Source organism: Pelobates fuscus, chromosome 2 (assembly GCF_036172605.1).
Source record: "Pelobates fuscus isolate aPelFus1 chromosome 2, aPelFus1.pri, whole genome shotgun sequence".
NCBI lineage: Eukaryota > Metazoa > Chordata > Amphibia > Anura > Pelobatidae > Pelobates > Pelobates fuscus.
The window spans coordinates 87,269,071-87,282,747 of NC_086318.1; the positions used below are offsets into that span (position 1 = coordinate 87,269,071).

Below are 13,677 nucleotides of genomic sequence, written 5' to 3' on the forward strand. Positions count from 1 at the left end.
TACACACAATATTAAACATTTGTCTTATATCACATTTCTCTGGCTGAAGCAGAACACTTTTCAAAGTGGCCTCGCTCCCTGAATCAATTAGTGCTTGTGCACAATTCCCTTCCACCATCACCACTTTTAACTGTGCTGTAACACCACCACCAGTCACCATACACATCTTTAAGCAGGTTAATACAATCCTATGCAGAGCCCTTAATACTATGTCACATTGTATTATCTCTTCACTCTCAGGACTGTTATATGTAATATGTCCTTGCAGGTGGCAGTTGAAGCATCAGAGCTTTTTCTCAGTCTGGTCTCGTAGCCATAATGGGACTTTTGGGTACACTCTACCATCATATTTATATTGTCCCAGGCTCAGTATCAGGTTTTGTCCTTTCTTTCCAGTTTCCCCGCTAATATGGTTGTTAGCGGATCTAGGCTGAAGATCAATACGGTGTGGCTCCTTAGCAGCCAAGTTCCTCTCAATCATCATCATCTGCTTCCACATCCGCAGCTTCTTTTTTGATAATCTCTCAACGTCGGAGTAACTTTCAAGCGCAAACTTTACAAAGGCTTGGTGTGTAATTAGCCTTTTTATATCAGCTAAAGGCTTGTCAGGGTCTGCAGATATTTGGTCATATTGGGAAGCCTGCATTTTCTGGAAAAGGCGGATAAGACTCTGCTTTCGAATCTTCAGCTGGGTCCACTTTTCATCCCACTGCCACACAAGCCACAAGTCATTAATGTTAAGTTCTGGTTCCACATATTCTTTTCTGTAGAATGCAATAAAGGGGACCCCAAAATGCGGATTCCTCATGAAATTTAGGGCCTCTCTGATCTTCTGTATAGTGCTTGGACCCTTCCTGCTGAAGGTGGCTCCAACTTGTCCACGTTCCAGGTAGTCCGTGCTTTCCTGTAGAGATATTGTTGGTGTTGCAAAAGCATTTCTATATATCCAGTCAGCTTCTTCTTCAAGCTCATCATCTTCATCGCCTGCCTCATCAGGTGATTGTTGGAAAGAGACTTCTACATCGTATGGATTTTCCAACATTCTCAATACCCGCTGTACCTCGCTGAAATCTCCCTTCTCAGCTGCATCAATTGCGTTTTGAGCAATATAATTTCTGAGCACAAATGCCGGATTGTTAGAGTCCATTATTTTCACACGTTCAGCCACAAATGTATCATTATCCCCAGTAGTTGCATGGTCTTTTGACAACCGAGTGCTGTACTTGTGAAGCCATTCTTCCCAGAGTGCACGGTTATTACTCAGTAGCTGGTCTTCACTGGACTCTTGCAGTTTATTGTAGCGTTCGATACGATCAAGCTCCTTACATATGTTGGCTTTTGTTCCAATCAAAGCAAATAACTGAGGGTTACTCTGCGCTAACATCAGCATCACTGACAGTTGTCTTGGATCCATTTTGGGTTTGAACACCACCTTTAACTCGTCCAAGGAAGCGTACTGCTCAGTTAGAATATCTAGAAAATCCTCTGCGCTGACGAAATTCCCAGCATACTTGCTGAGCACTCTGAAAGTATTTGTAAAATCTGCTCCCGTTTTGTTCATGGTTTCCAACAGGTCTGAGATAAGACTGCTGTCCTCCTCGAGCTCTGCTTGAATCAGGCCAAGCTTCTTTCGCATCTTCTGCATATACCACCTCTGGAACTCTGAATCATACTCCTCATCAATTATACTTTGACTGATTTCTACCGGGAGCTCTGATACCAGCGACTCAGCGAGCTTTCCCAAGTTCCACTTACAGAATTCTGGTTGCTTGTTGTAGGCATAACGACCCATGTTTTCTGACCCATTGCAAATGTGATCTGGATCATACCTGTCCATGAATCCATATGGGCCATAATCAATAGTAATCCCAACAATGCTCATGTTATCAGTATTTAAGACGTCATGGCAAAATCCAACACACTGCCACTCTGCAACAAGCCTGGCAGTCCTCCTGGTTATCTCTCTGAAGAAAGCAGCATTTTGTCCAATCTTGAGCTCTGCATGTGTATTCTGAATGTCTGGATAGAACGTACTGATAACATAATCAATCATTTGGATGCGAACGTCATTTCTGTTGACACTAGGACCCCTTCTGCCTGTTAATTCATCAGTTTCCTTGAATATTTCAAAAGAGCCAAATCTAAGGAATGTAGGAGCGATGCGTAAAACTATAGTACAGTTTTCTTCCTTTGGGTTTCCCTCTGCTTGCTCGGCCTTGAGTGGCCACCTCCCAATGTCAGCAATGCTTTCCTCTGGGCTGTCTGGCGGTCTCCCTGCTCCCTTGGGGGTGTCCAGAGACGCAGTCATGGCCTCTCACTGGGTCAGGACAGCCCCGGTATCAAACAGCCGGTCAGGCATTCCAGGTCCCGCCTTTAATCCCATGACTGTGTTCCCAGAATCTGGCAGCTGTTCCAGGTAGTCAGTGTGCCCAGGCCTTGTAGCAGTAGTTTTTGCCAGCAGATCCAGCTCTACAGCTCCCGGACAATCATTCAAAGTCTTTGTAGCAATACCAGGTGTCTCTGAAATATTTTGTTCTGCTACGCCAATGTCACCTACTTTGTAACTTTCGCCTTGGTCTGGCTTAGCTGCGGACGTGCCCATTTTATCATCACAGCATGGTTCTGTAACAGTCGCTCTCTCTTGACTTAGATCAGAAGCGGCTACATTGCCTTTCTTATTGCGACTTTGTTTTGTCACTACTTCTCTGTCTTGCTTTTCTCTGCCAAACTGTCCAACAGCTGGTTGACATTTTTGGGTAGCCTCTGCTACTAAACAGTGCACCGCATTGTTATACTCAACTGGGGTGCCTTGCTTCTCTCTATTAAGCTCAGCTCCTTCGCTGTTGTCTTCTCTGACTCCCCAAGTCAGTCTGCTTTTCATGGCTTTAACTTGTTCACTTGGGTGTACATCAGCGGCTTCTGCTTCACTTTTTATTACACAAACCGGCTTGACACTGCTGGCCTCAGCCACCGTCGTTTTTTCTCCTTTTGTTGCCTTGGAAAGATTTATCAGCACCTTTCTGTTTTCTAATGTCTTTCCAGCATTCTCTTGAAACATGCAAGATTCAGCTTCTGAGCGTGAAAATATTTTTGTTTCTGACTCTTTTCCCAAGACCTCTTTTTCTGTTGTGATGCCATTCAGAGCAAGTTTGAGGCTTTCATGTGAAACTACAATGTTTTGATTTTCAAATAAACACGTGTCAACTTCAGTTATCAGTTTGTCTTGTTCTCCCTTCTGATTCTTCTGCTCTCTCTTACTTTGGCGCATGTCATCAGTGTCACCATCACTGCCTCTTGACAATTCCACTTTTTCCTTTAGCTTTGCTGGACTCTTTACTAACTTTCCTTCTTTTGCTTTTTGGTCCTTGGATGATCCAGCTGCCTTTTCACCCTCTCTCTCAGCAGTGCGCTCAAATGCCAGAAGGTACGCCTCAACATCATCGGATGCGGTCATTTTCTGCTCCTCACGGGCTACTTTAAACATCTCCGCTTGTGTCACAACAAGCTGTTTCACCAAGGACTCAGTGCACTCCATTTGTGTTTTGGTCAGGACTTTAGCACCCTCTGTCTGGGCCAGCACCAGTTGCTGCAGGGCTGCACTGTTTTCTGCAGCTCTCCTGTTAGCCTCCTGTTGTACAGCAGTTGCCTGTACCAGAGCCTTCAGCAGGTCCTCCATTATAGCACCACGCAGGTAACAGCCTTAAAGGTACAGTGCTTTTTATTCGATTAGCAGGTCTGCCAAAATAAAAGTCCTCAATAAGCAGACCCACGGATGACTGGCACACCCACAGACCCTCAATGTGCTACTGTGCCCGCATTCTCCACCATATTGTGATCCTTGTTAGTAGATAGCACGGTCCTCTAGGGCAAAAACATGCACAGTCCTTTTATTTTCTTATAATCCCGGCAACTTTATTTGTATATTTACACATCAGGCAGCAGCAAACGTAACATAAATGCAATGATGTAACACAAATCCCTACAACAAAAAGCCTAGCTCGTCTGAGCACTAACTCACATCAGATTCCCTATCTATCAGGGGTTAAACTATAACAAAATTTGTGGGTTTCACCAACCTAGTGTATTTGTCCGCTCTCAGCACTCCAGTGCTCCAAGCCAGCCTTGACTGCTTCCATCCGCACTCCTAGTGCCTAGTCTCCTTGACTCTCTTACTGGAGAGTACACCCTCTCTCCTACGTGCTTCCTAAGAGGAAGCCAGCAATCCCCCTGTACCTGCCTAGCAGGGAGTGGTTTATACCCACTGCTACAGCTGATCATCTGCAGCTGAGCAGTGGGTTGGAGACAGTCCAAAAACCCTGGCCTGGATCTTTGTCTCCCAAGAAAACCACTAAACTGTGGAGTGGAGCATTGGCCCACCCTTCTCTCCAAATGCTCCACCCCAGGGGCCCATAACTAAACAAAGCTTTGTGTTGTGCAACACAAAAACTACACGTACTTCCCCTGGGGTTAGAAGGCCTCTCTGCCTTCACTTTATCACAATATATATAATTTTTTTCTATTTATCACCCCCCTATATAGCACTGCTTTGCATGTTTGCACATTCTTAAAGGATATTTAAAGGTAAAGCAGCATTCTCTTTGTATTTTGCACATTTAAAGGGATATTCCGTTTATTTGAGATCTCCACTCATAGCACCTTTATTCACATTTTTGCACATTTATAGGGATACTTTGTCTATTCCAGATTTAAAGGCATAGTACCATATATTTATATTTTTATATTTTTATTCTCTATTTAGTAGTATTTTAGCCATTAGTCACCTAGCCAGCTCCTGGTATTCCCACTCTTCTAGAGAGTTCTTTTCCCTTGTTCTATATAGGTTTTTAGTGAATCCCTATCATTACCAGTTTTCGAGCAGCTTAGTGCTAGTCCGTCTCCCTCTCTGCTGTGTGGTACATTAGGTACACCAGAACCGTTCTACTTACTGATTTCATTCATTGTTTATAGGGATTGGAGAATCTCCCTATCATTACATGTATTCATTATTGCTCAGAAAGTAAAAAACATATGTAAAGTGAAAGTCCCAAATGTATATATACATAATATATTCAATATTCAGTAGCAATTTGGTTTTAGAGCAATGCTCAAATAGCTCACTAAGGTATATAGAATATGGACATATTCAGTAGATATAAGGTTGCTTCAAGTAGATTTTACACATTTGGGGTAATCTCCATTTAGTCTTCAGTAATTCTACAAATTGCAACGAGAGACTTGCCGTGATTATTTGCAATTTGATGGCACATTCAACGCTTAGTAAAATTACTTCATAAAATGTTCTTTTTGTACACATAATTGTAACACATCACTTGGTTTTAATTTGTTTTGTTGAAGATGCCTTCAAAAAAAAACATTTCAGAAAGAGGACTATGAAATAATGGTACCATGATGGCTGTGGCGGAGAAAATCTTCACCAGGCTTCATTATTAAATTGTTCGTATTCTGCCAACTATATTCAAAGCTGAATTTTATTGAAAACAAGCTTGATATAATTCTATGCCCTAATAGATTCACAATCTGTTGGTTTAAAAGTACTCTGTGAATTATGTGGATTCAAGAGCCTGTCTTATTTATTAGATATTTATATACTTGTGCGATAAACCTCTAAATAGCTGCAGGTCACCCCTAACGAGATGTCTCCAATTAAAAACACTAGTAAATCAAAAACTAAAGCATTCTGTTTATTCTTGATGTGTCCCAGAATTCTCTCTTACAATTTGTCTGCAGCTGTGCTGTGCAGAAGAACAAGATGAGCATGTTAGACGGTTGGGGCTTTGTGATGCTGGCCCGATTATGCCTAATAGCACACAAGAGCTGATAGTTTCCCTAGACAAGAAGTCATAACCCTTTCAAACTTGTACCCCAAGTTACCATGGTAACAGAACAGTCTTCCTCCCTAAAGACACACTCCCCTCTTTGTCTTGCTATGAAACATGCTGCTGTATCTGACTGATGGGGGTGAGAGAGAGGACAGGAATTTTGGGATCCCCCCCTCTGTTTAAAAAAAAAAAACAGATCCCCAAGAAAGACGTGCTGCTGTACTTAAACTAATTCTAGGGGCAGAAAGCATCTTAGAGTCACAGAAGTGGAAGAGGAGCTGGGATACAGATGAACTTTGCATTTTCTTTAAAGCTGAAAGTAAGTAATATAGACTGATGTAGCAGATAGAGACTTTATTCAACCCTCCATAATAGTTTCTACTTACACATATTAGTGTCATGGTAAATTTTTTCATGATGAATGGTTAAGGCTGTATGTGGAAATTTCTATATATATATGTCCGAGATGATGGGGTTAATTCACAAAATGCAGATTTTTTGTGAATTGAAAAACAAATTGCGACATTCAAACTAAAATAGCCGAGTTGTGGCTGTAGAGAAATATTTCTCAAAGCGGCGATTTTGGCCTAAATTTAGCAGTTTGTTTGTTTTTTTTAAACCCCATAATTTGCAGGCTTATATACTAAAGGGAGAATTCAAAGTGAATTTCAAATTTAAGGTCAAAATAGCCAAACTGAAAAAATTCTCTGATACGTCAACGATGCTTTCAGTTTGTCTCCTCTGACCTTAAATTTGAGTTTTTCTTTGAATTCTCACCCTGTTGGTGTTTTTGTGAATAAACACGTTTGTGTAGTGCGTGCAACAATGTATGTGACATTTTTTACATGCATTACAAAATGTCTACTCTAGATACATTTTATGTCCTGTAACATGTTAGGCAAATAAATGGACAGAAAAAGGCTACATTTGTGAAATCTGGTTTCGATTTCACTGCAACTTTTTATAATGTTAAGACAAACATAGACGTAGGCAGGTAACAAGTATAATCCACCAGTCACCACTATGAACATTGCGTAAGAACAGACATTCACAGTCTGATTTACTATAGAGAGAATTCAAAGTACATTTCAAATTAGAGGGGCAAAGGTTTAAAAATAATATCAGGAACTATTGCTTTACTAAGAGGGTAGTGGATGCATGGAATAGCCTTTCAGCTGAAGTGGTAGAGGTTAACACAGTAAAGGAGTTTAAGCATGCGTGGGATATGCATAAGGCTATCCTAACTATAAGATAAGGCCAGGGACTAATTAAAGTATTTAGAAAATTGGGCAGACTAGATGGGCCGAATGGTTCTTATCTGCCGTCACATTCTATGTTTCTATGCTGTAATTCATAGCCCTTGGACACGACTTATTATTGGATAGTATTGTTTAATGGATGGTAAGCATCTAGTTTTTCTTGAGATGAACATAACAAGAAGGAAAACTAAATAAAGAAATAAGAATTTTTTTTTTCAAATGCTAAATGATGAGCGTAATGCATACAGAACCAAGTGACATGCGTAAATTGTTTAAAAACAGGTACACGTTTTACCATGTTCGTTCTTGAACAGATAATAGCATGGGATGTGTTCTTTATTAGCCTTGCCAACTCCATCTAGTTCTGCACATTTTTATTATCAAGGTTTGATCTGTAACTTTGAACAATGGGTTGTTTTACCAGCATTGTCCGTCATTGGTCCTTAATGAGTTAAGGGATTTGATTGACTTATTTTATTAAAGCATATATACTGCACGGTATAGTAGCTTATCCAGTTAATGAGGAAATCACAGATTATGGACACATTCCTCCTGTCCAATACATAACTTAAAATAGTTTTAACAACGGTCATTGTTGGAGATGCAAAAAATGGAAGTACTTTGTAATTAAAGGGCAACAATTCAATACACAAAATGTTTGTCCTAAAAATTGTGTTTCTTTTTTTATAAATTGCTACAGTTCTGTGTTTACTGAATAAAACGTTTGACATGTGAACACCACGGACAGCGCTGTCAGCAAATGCATTACAATAGCAAGATACCTTATATAAAGTATAATATATGCCCTATAAATTATATCTATTGTATTTATTCTGTCACCTGGAGAACTGACAAGTATACTATAGCCACTGTTGGGGCAAAATAACTCCACCACCATTTCTGGCCATATCAGGGTATTCACTAATGTTCACACACACTCCAGAGAACGGTACATTTTGGGAACATTACCTCATTTGGATATTTACCAAAGTCAAAATTTGGGGGATTTTTTTCACCATCAAAATTGCACATCTCATTTGCTCCAGCCTGGTATCTGGTTTAAAGTCAGAAATTTACAGGGATGTTTAGAATTTGCATATTTATAAAACACTGAACATTTAGTGAATTCATTGAGGTAGAATGCGAGAATAAATGTAAAAATTTTTGTTCTTATTTTTTCAATTATTATTATTATAATTTTTTTTAAGATTTCCTGTTTGCTCCTCAACCTAAAATTGTAAATCTTTGTCCAAAAATATAAAATAATTTGAAAAGCTAATCCAACGATATTAAATTGAAACTATAGTCGTTTTAGTTTTTCAAATCCCATTGTCGCTTTGAAATGGCACATCAGTCAGTTAGATACAATACACCATTGTATCCAAATTCCGCAATTCCAATTCTGTGATTGTGTGCCCATGCCCTTTGTATAAATAGTCATTTTATGGTCGATACCGAGATTAGGATTATATTTAAATTTGGAAAAAAGTTCAATGAAAAACAAGGCTTTGTTCTCAATCTTTTTGGAGTTTGAATGTTTTGCCTGAAGCCCAGTCCCATTATTTAATAATGAAACACTGTGTAACATCACACTGAATCCTTATTTGAGAAATCTAAGTGGACACTGTCATTTTTTCCTTGGAACTTGTTCCAAATTCCTACATCCTTATTCATAGGACAGTTCCTGACCTCTCAGCCAGTGCACGCCTCAGTTTTCCCATATTAACTCTTAGCCTTCCCTAAGATAAAATAGACAACAAATCATACTTGCAGTTTCAAATAAAAAATCAGCTCCACTCCTTACTCTATTTATCCCATACATCAGAAACTGGGACATGATATAATGATTGAAATAACCCATTGGTTTCATGCTATACACGCCATTCCCACTTCTTTAAATGTTAAAGAACCAGTCCCTCTGTCTTAGATTCTTCTTCTTGTCAAAAAATGTCCATGTGAACTGTTCTGCCCTTTAAAAATGATGGAGTAATAAAAATGTCTAAAGGATAAGGGCAGTTTAATAATGTAAGTAAAGCTCAGGGCATAAGGTTATTTACTCATTTAATAAGCCCCCCTTCCCCCAAAGGATGGGGCAGAGACAGCAGCATGTGATGTGTGTAAACTTGTTTCATGGAGGTTATTGGGGCCTCCTGCAATCAAGTGTGAATTCTGAGCCAGCTTCATTCTAGCACAACGGCTGTTTTAACATGATAAATAGGACCGTGCAAAAATAATTAAGTCTGGCACATTGACAGTGCTTTTGTTATACCTGCAAATGTATGCTCCAGACTGCACGCTTTTGAGGTTTTCATTCACAATCACTGGAAGATGAATTAAACAATAACAAAATGGAAACCATATAATTTTCTTCTTCCCTTCCTTTTACCATACATTGCCTGACTTTCTGTTTATTGTCATCTGATTTAACAAAGCCACAACTCACGAACATGCCATTACTATCATTAAAGCAATCACTGTCTGGGGACGTTGCAGAATTCGCAGAGACTGTGATTTTGCCACTGGGGGTTCAGAGGCCAGGGGGTTGGCAGGTACAGGTGAGATTTACTTACCCGAACCAGTCCCTTGCAGGCGATGCCATCTTCCTCTGACAGCTCCTTTTCAGTGCCAGGAGTCAACGCCACTGCTGTACTGTCACACATGCGCAAGACTAAATAATTGAGGTCTGTGGAGAATCCCGCAAGACCGCGGGATCCTCTATTGACAGAGCCATTTCCTTTCAGCTGTCACTGAAGACAAATGTCTATAAGTGTCAGGCGGAGGAAATATACTGAGACAAAGTAATCCCCACTTTCTCCAAGTATTTCCATTGATTGAGTTGGAATTTTTGTAAGATTCTAACACAGTCGTCAAAATTAGTATTTTATAAATATTTTTCTTTAGGAAATACTAATTTCTCAGTGGGAGTGACAATGGCGCTTTACAAAAACAAAGCCAAATGATTGCCTGAAACACCCAACCAATCAAACTGCTGTGTAGACCAGGGATTCCAGTCCCTAGGCACACCAATGGTTCAGATTTTGCTGGAAACCTCTGTTTAAATAAAATAGGGAAACCTAAATCCTAGACTGTTACTGTGCCTTATGGCTTGTGTTTGGAATAACGACTCTTGACTGATGACCAATAAGTTCTTTTTTTTGCCCCACTTATTAATTTTCTTTCTTTCTTTCAGTCTGTCCACAAGTGGCAATGAGTGACCCTGATGGTGTAATACTTATAAACTCATCCAGCTTCTCCTGGGTGGATCCCTGTGTACATGAAACATGGCTGGAGAACATTCTGCTATCGGTTTGCTACATTCTGGGTCTGCTTGTTGGAGGCCTGGGAAATGTCCTTGCTCTTTCACTGTTTATACGAGATCGCCAACCACGATCACCATCGGATATCTTCCTTCTCCACCTCGCCTTGTCCGATCTCTTCCTGCTTCTTAGTTTGCCAACACGGCTCTACTACCACCTGTCTGGCAACAACTGGCCTTTTGGCTCCATGCCATGTCGCCTGTCTGGTTTTGTATTTTACCTAAATATGTATGCCAGTCTCTATTTTCTGGCAGGCATAAGCATTGACCGTTACCTAGCTATTGTGCATCCACTCAACTCCATCAAGTTTCGCAGGCCTCTGCATGCCCATGTGATATGCATACTACTGTGGGCTATCGTGGCTTTTGCTACGGCACCTTTATTGTTAAGTCATAAGCAAACGATGACAGAAAATGGTTGCCGACTGCTCTACCGTGAAACGCCATCATTGAGAGCACTGACATCACTCAGCGCGGCATTTGCCATCCCTTTCTTGGGAACAGTCACTTGTTATGGACTCATTTTAAAGCGTCTCCGTCAAGGAGGTGACAGAAAACCTAAAGAGCGGGCAGTAAAGATGGTTTTGCTGGTTCTTACAATATTTCTGATCTGTTTTGTTCCCTACCATCTAAGCAGGGCACTTTATCATGTGCTGATGCCCGGTGGGGAGGATTCAGCTGCAATGTCACCATGTAACTTGCGTCAAGGTCTGGCGTTGGCAAACCGATTCACTTCCTGCCTCAGTACCCTAAACGCTGCTCTAGATCCACTTGTGTATTTCTTTGCGGTCAAGAAATTTCGGCAGACACTGCTTCAGCTTCCTTGTAGACGACAGGAAGCGGGGGAACAGAAAAACAGACAGGAAAATCAAACAGAAGATAGCTCTCTGAGTGCCAAGACAGAAGTCTGAGAAGAAATGGGTGAATGAAAACGTAATAATAGGTCACAGCGATTATATAACATTGGCATTAGTAAGGTACAACTTACAAGTGCCAGGTTCCCAAGACAACCAAACTATACTTTATATTGGTGAGTGCATGAAGCATAAGAAACATCAAAGTTCCATTACATTACAATCTTAAAACATTCTGGGATGGTATTCTCCTGTAGCCCCAACATACTCCCTTTCGGCATAATCAACAGTATTATATTATGTTCATTATGATTTTTACATTCTTACTCATTCAGATTCTATTATTTCTATAATTCTCCTAAAACTTGGACACAAATCAAAAATCAGCTGAAGGTTTCTTGATGTTCAAAGTGCAGATTGTATTTAGAAAGTGCATTCAGATTTCTTCCACTTTCAAGTGTCCATGGACTCCTGGACAATAGTGGTAGGGTTATATGTTTAAAACATATACAAAACAAATCATTAAACATTAGAGGTATGGCAGGATTTTACATACAGAAATGCGGACATTTACAGACATTTCAAACTGGGGAACATTTTGATGTTTAATATATTCTGGAAGTTATTCTAAATTTCTAGATATTGTATGAGAAGACAGCTCAGTCCTTTCTCCTGTTGTAACAGGAATACCAAGCAAATTGTGACAGATGTACCAGAGTTTATAAGATGTTTAAAGAACTGGGGGGAGCAAACTGCTCAAGTAGTACAGGAGATTTACTGAGAAATGGTTATGGTCATGCAAGAGAGGTAAATAGTATGTGTAGAATGAACCATAGTACTTTTAACATATCATAGTGATGAGTATTGCATTCACGCCATACTAGTGGTAGAAATTCTAGCCCAATGTATTTTGAGGAGCACTTATACATGGGAATTCCAAGCATTGTCAAGTTGCTCCTCATCCTTCTAACAGTACATACATATTATAAAAATAACAAAAAGGTTCTGTTGACTGATACACCTACTAGTACTAAATTCATAGAAAACGAGTTCAATAAATGCTAAAGGTTAGCTGCAATGGTTTACGAAGCACTGGGATGAAGAAGAGTACAGGCTTTACATGGCAGTTAGAGGGAGATATTCATTCCAATCAGGGGGTTATTGCAGGTTGTCGGTCAAGGGAGGACCAGAGACAGCAGGACTATACCTTTACATGTAAAGCAAATGGTTTCAGTCCAAAGAGGAGCAATGAAAAAGGTGGACCCCCCGGATGTTTTCAAACTAAAACACTATAATGCTTTGCCACTCTAAAGGCAATCTTTTGGTCACCTCTGGTATAGATCACTGATGTCTCTATACTAATGCTACATATATGAACTTGGTGGATCTCTCACAATTGCCTTTATTTAAAATCATTAAAAACAGCTAGCTATTTTATCTATATGTTTGGGCCTTGTCAAACAATATACAGACAGCTGTTCAGGACCAAAGCCTAATAGATATTATAGTATTTACAGACACATAATAAATGACTTTTAAAAAAAATGCTTGGCTATATAGCAGTAATCATTATAAAGGGCAGCAATAACGAATTGTTCACACAGGAAAGAAATTATATTGTATAAATAAATAATGTGGTCACTTTTTGGCAGACAGTTGGGCATGACTTCAGTTTGGGAGCGTTTAGTTCAGGGCTTTCCAACCTGCGGCCCCCCAGATGTTGCTGAACTACAACTCCCATGATTCCCTGGCTATCTTTTTAATTGAAAGAACCATGGAAGTTGTAGTTTTTTTTTTAATATCCTAAATTACTAAGCTATGTAATACAGGTGTGTCAAAAAGAACCCCTGCTGCTGTTGAACTACATTTTCCGTAAGCCAAGGTCTTACAGAGAATCATGGTAGGGTTAGTCCAACAACACTGCAACAACTAACTCTGACGTACTGCATTGTGCAGTTATATATAATAAGTAATAATATCAATGTGAATGTAAAGTGACGTGTAAGCCAACATAATATTGCAATGAATTTAAAACTGAATTGCAAATACTAGTCTAAAATAGCCAAATTAGGAACAAAAGGCAGAGAAATCTTCTAACCTATTAATTTGGTCTATATTTTCATTTCATTTTTAATGCACAATTATTCATTGATTATTAAATAAAACCCACATATTCAATATAGAACTATTCTAAAGGAGCATATGCATAAAATATTGGGTTGGGGGGGCAACATAATATCAAATATTATCTATTTGAGAGATCAGGAATAGTGGAAACACTGTGTGCCCACATGGAGCAAATCTTTGTAACAATTGCTTTCCTTATATCATGGCACCATTTGGATAAGCTGTGTTTCTATGCAAAAACTATATGAATAGCAAAGATCTGGTCTTTGGAGAAGAGACCA

General features: G+C 39.7%; 2 protein-coding genes across 2 annotated transcripts; one reads left to right on the forward strand and one right to left on the reverse strand.

The window, feature by feature from the left end:
• Positions 1–283: 283 nt before the first annotated feature.
• LOC134586175 (protein adenylyltransferase SelO, mitochondrial-like) lies at positions 284–2,308 on the reverse strand. Its single transcript, XM_063441678.1, has one exon. It carries the CDS (start codon positions 2,306–2,308, stop codon positions 284–286), a length of 2,025 nt encoding a protein of 674 aa, XP_063297748.1.
• A 3,778-nt stretch (positions 2,309–6,086) lies between these two features.
• On the forward strand, positions 6,087–12,143 carry GPR17 (G protein-coupled receptor 17). The gene is made up of 2 exons (XM_063440975.1): positions 6,087–6,159; positions 10,290–12,143. The coding sequence occupies exon 2, from the start codon at positions 10,307–10,309 to the stop codon at positions 11,324–11,326; it is 1,020 nt and encodes a 339-aa protein (XP_063297045.1). The 5' UTR covers positions 6,087–6,159; positions 10,290–10,306; the 3' UTR covers positions 11,327–12,143.
• Positions 12,144–13,677: the final 1,534 nt, after the last annotated feature.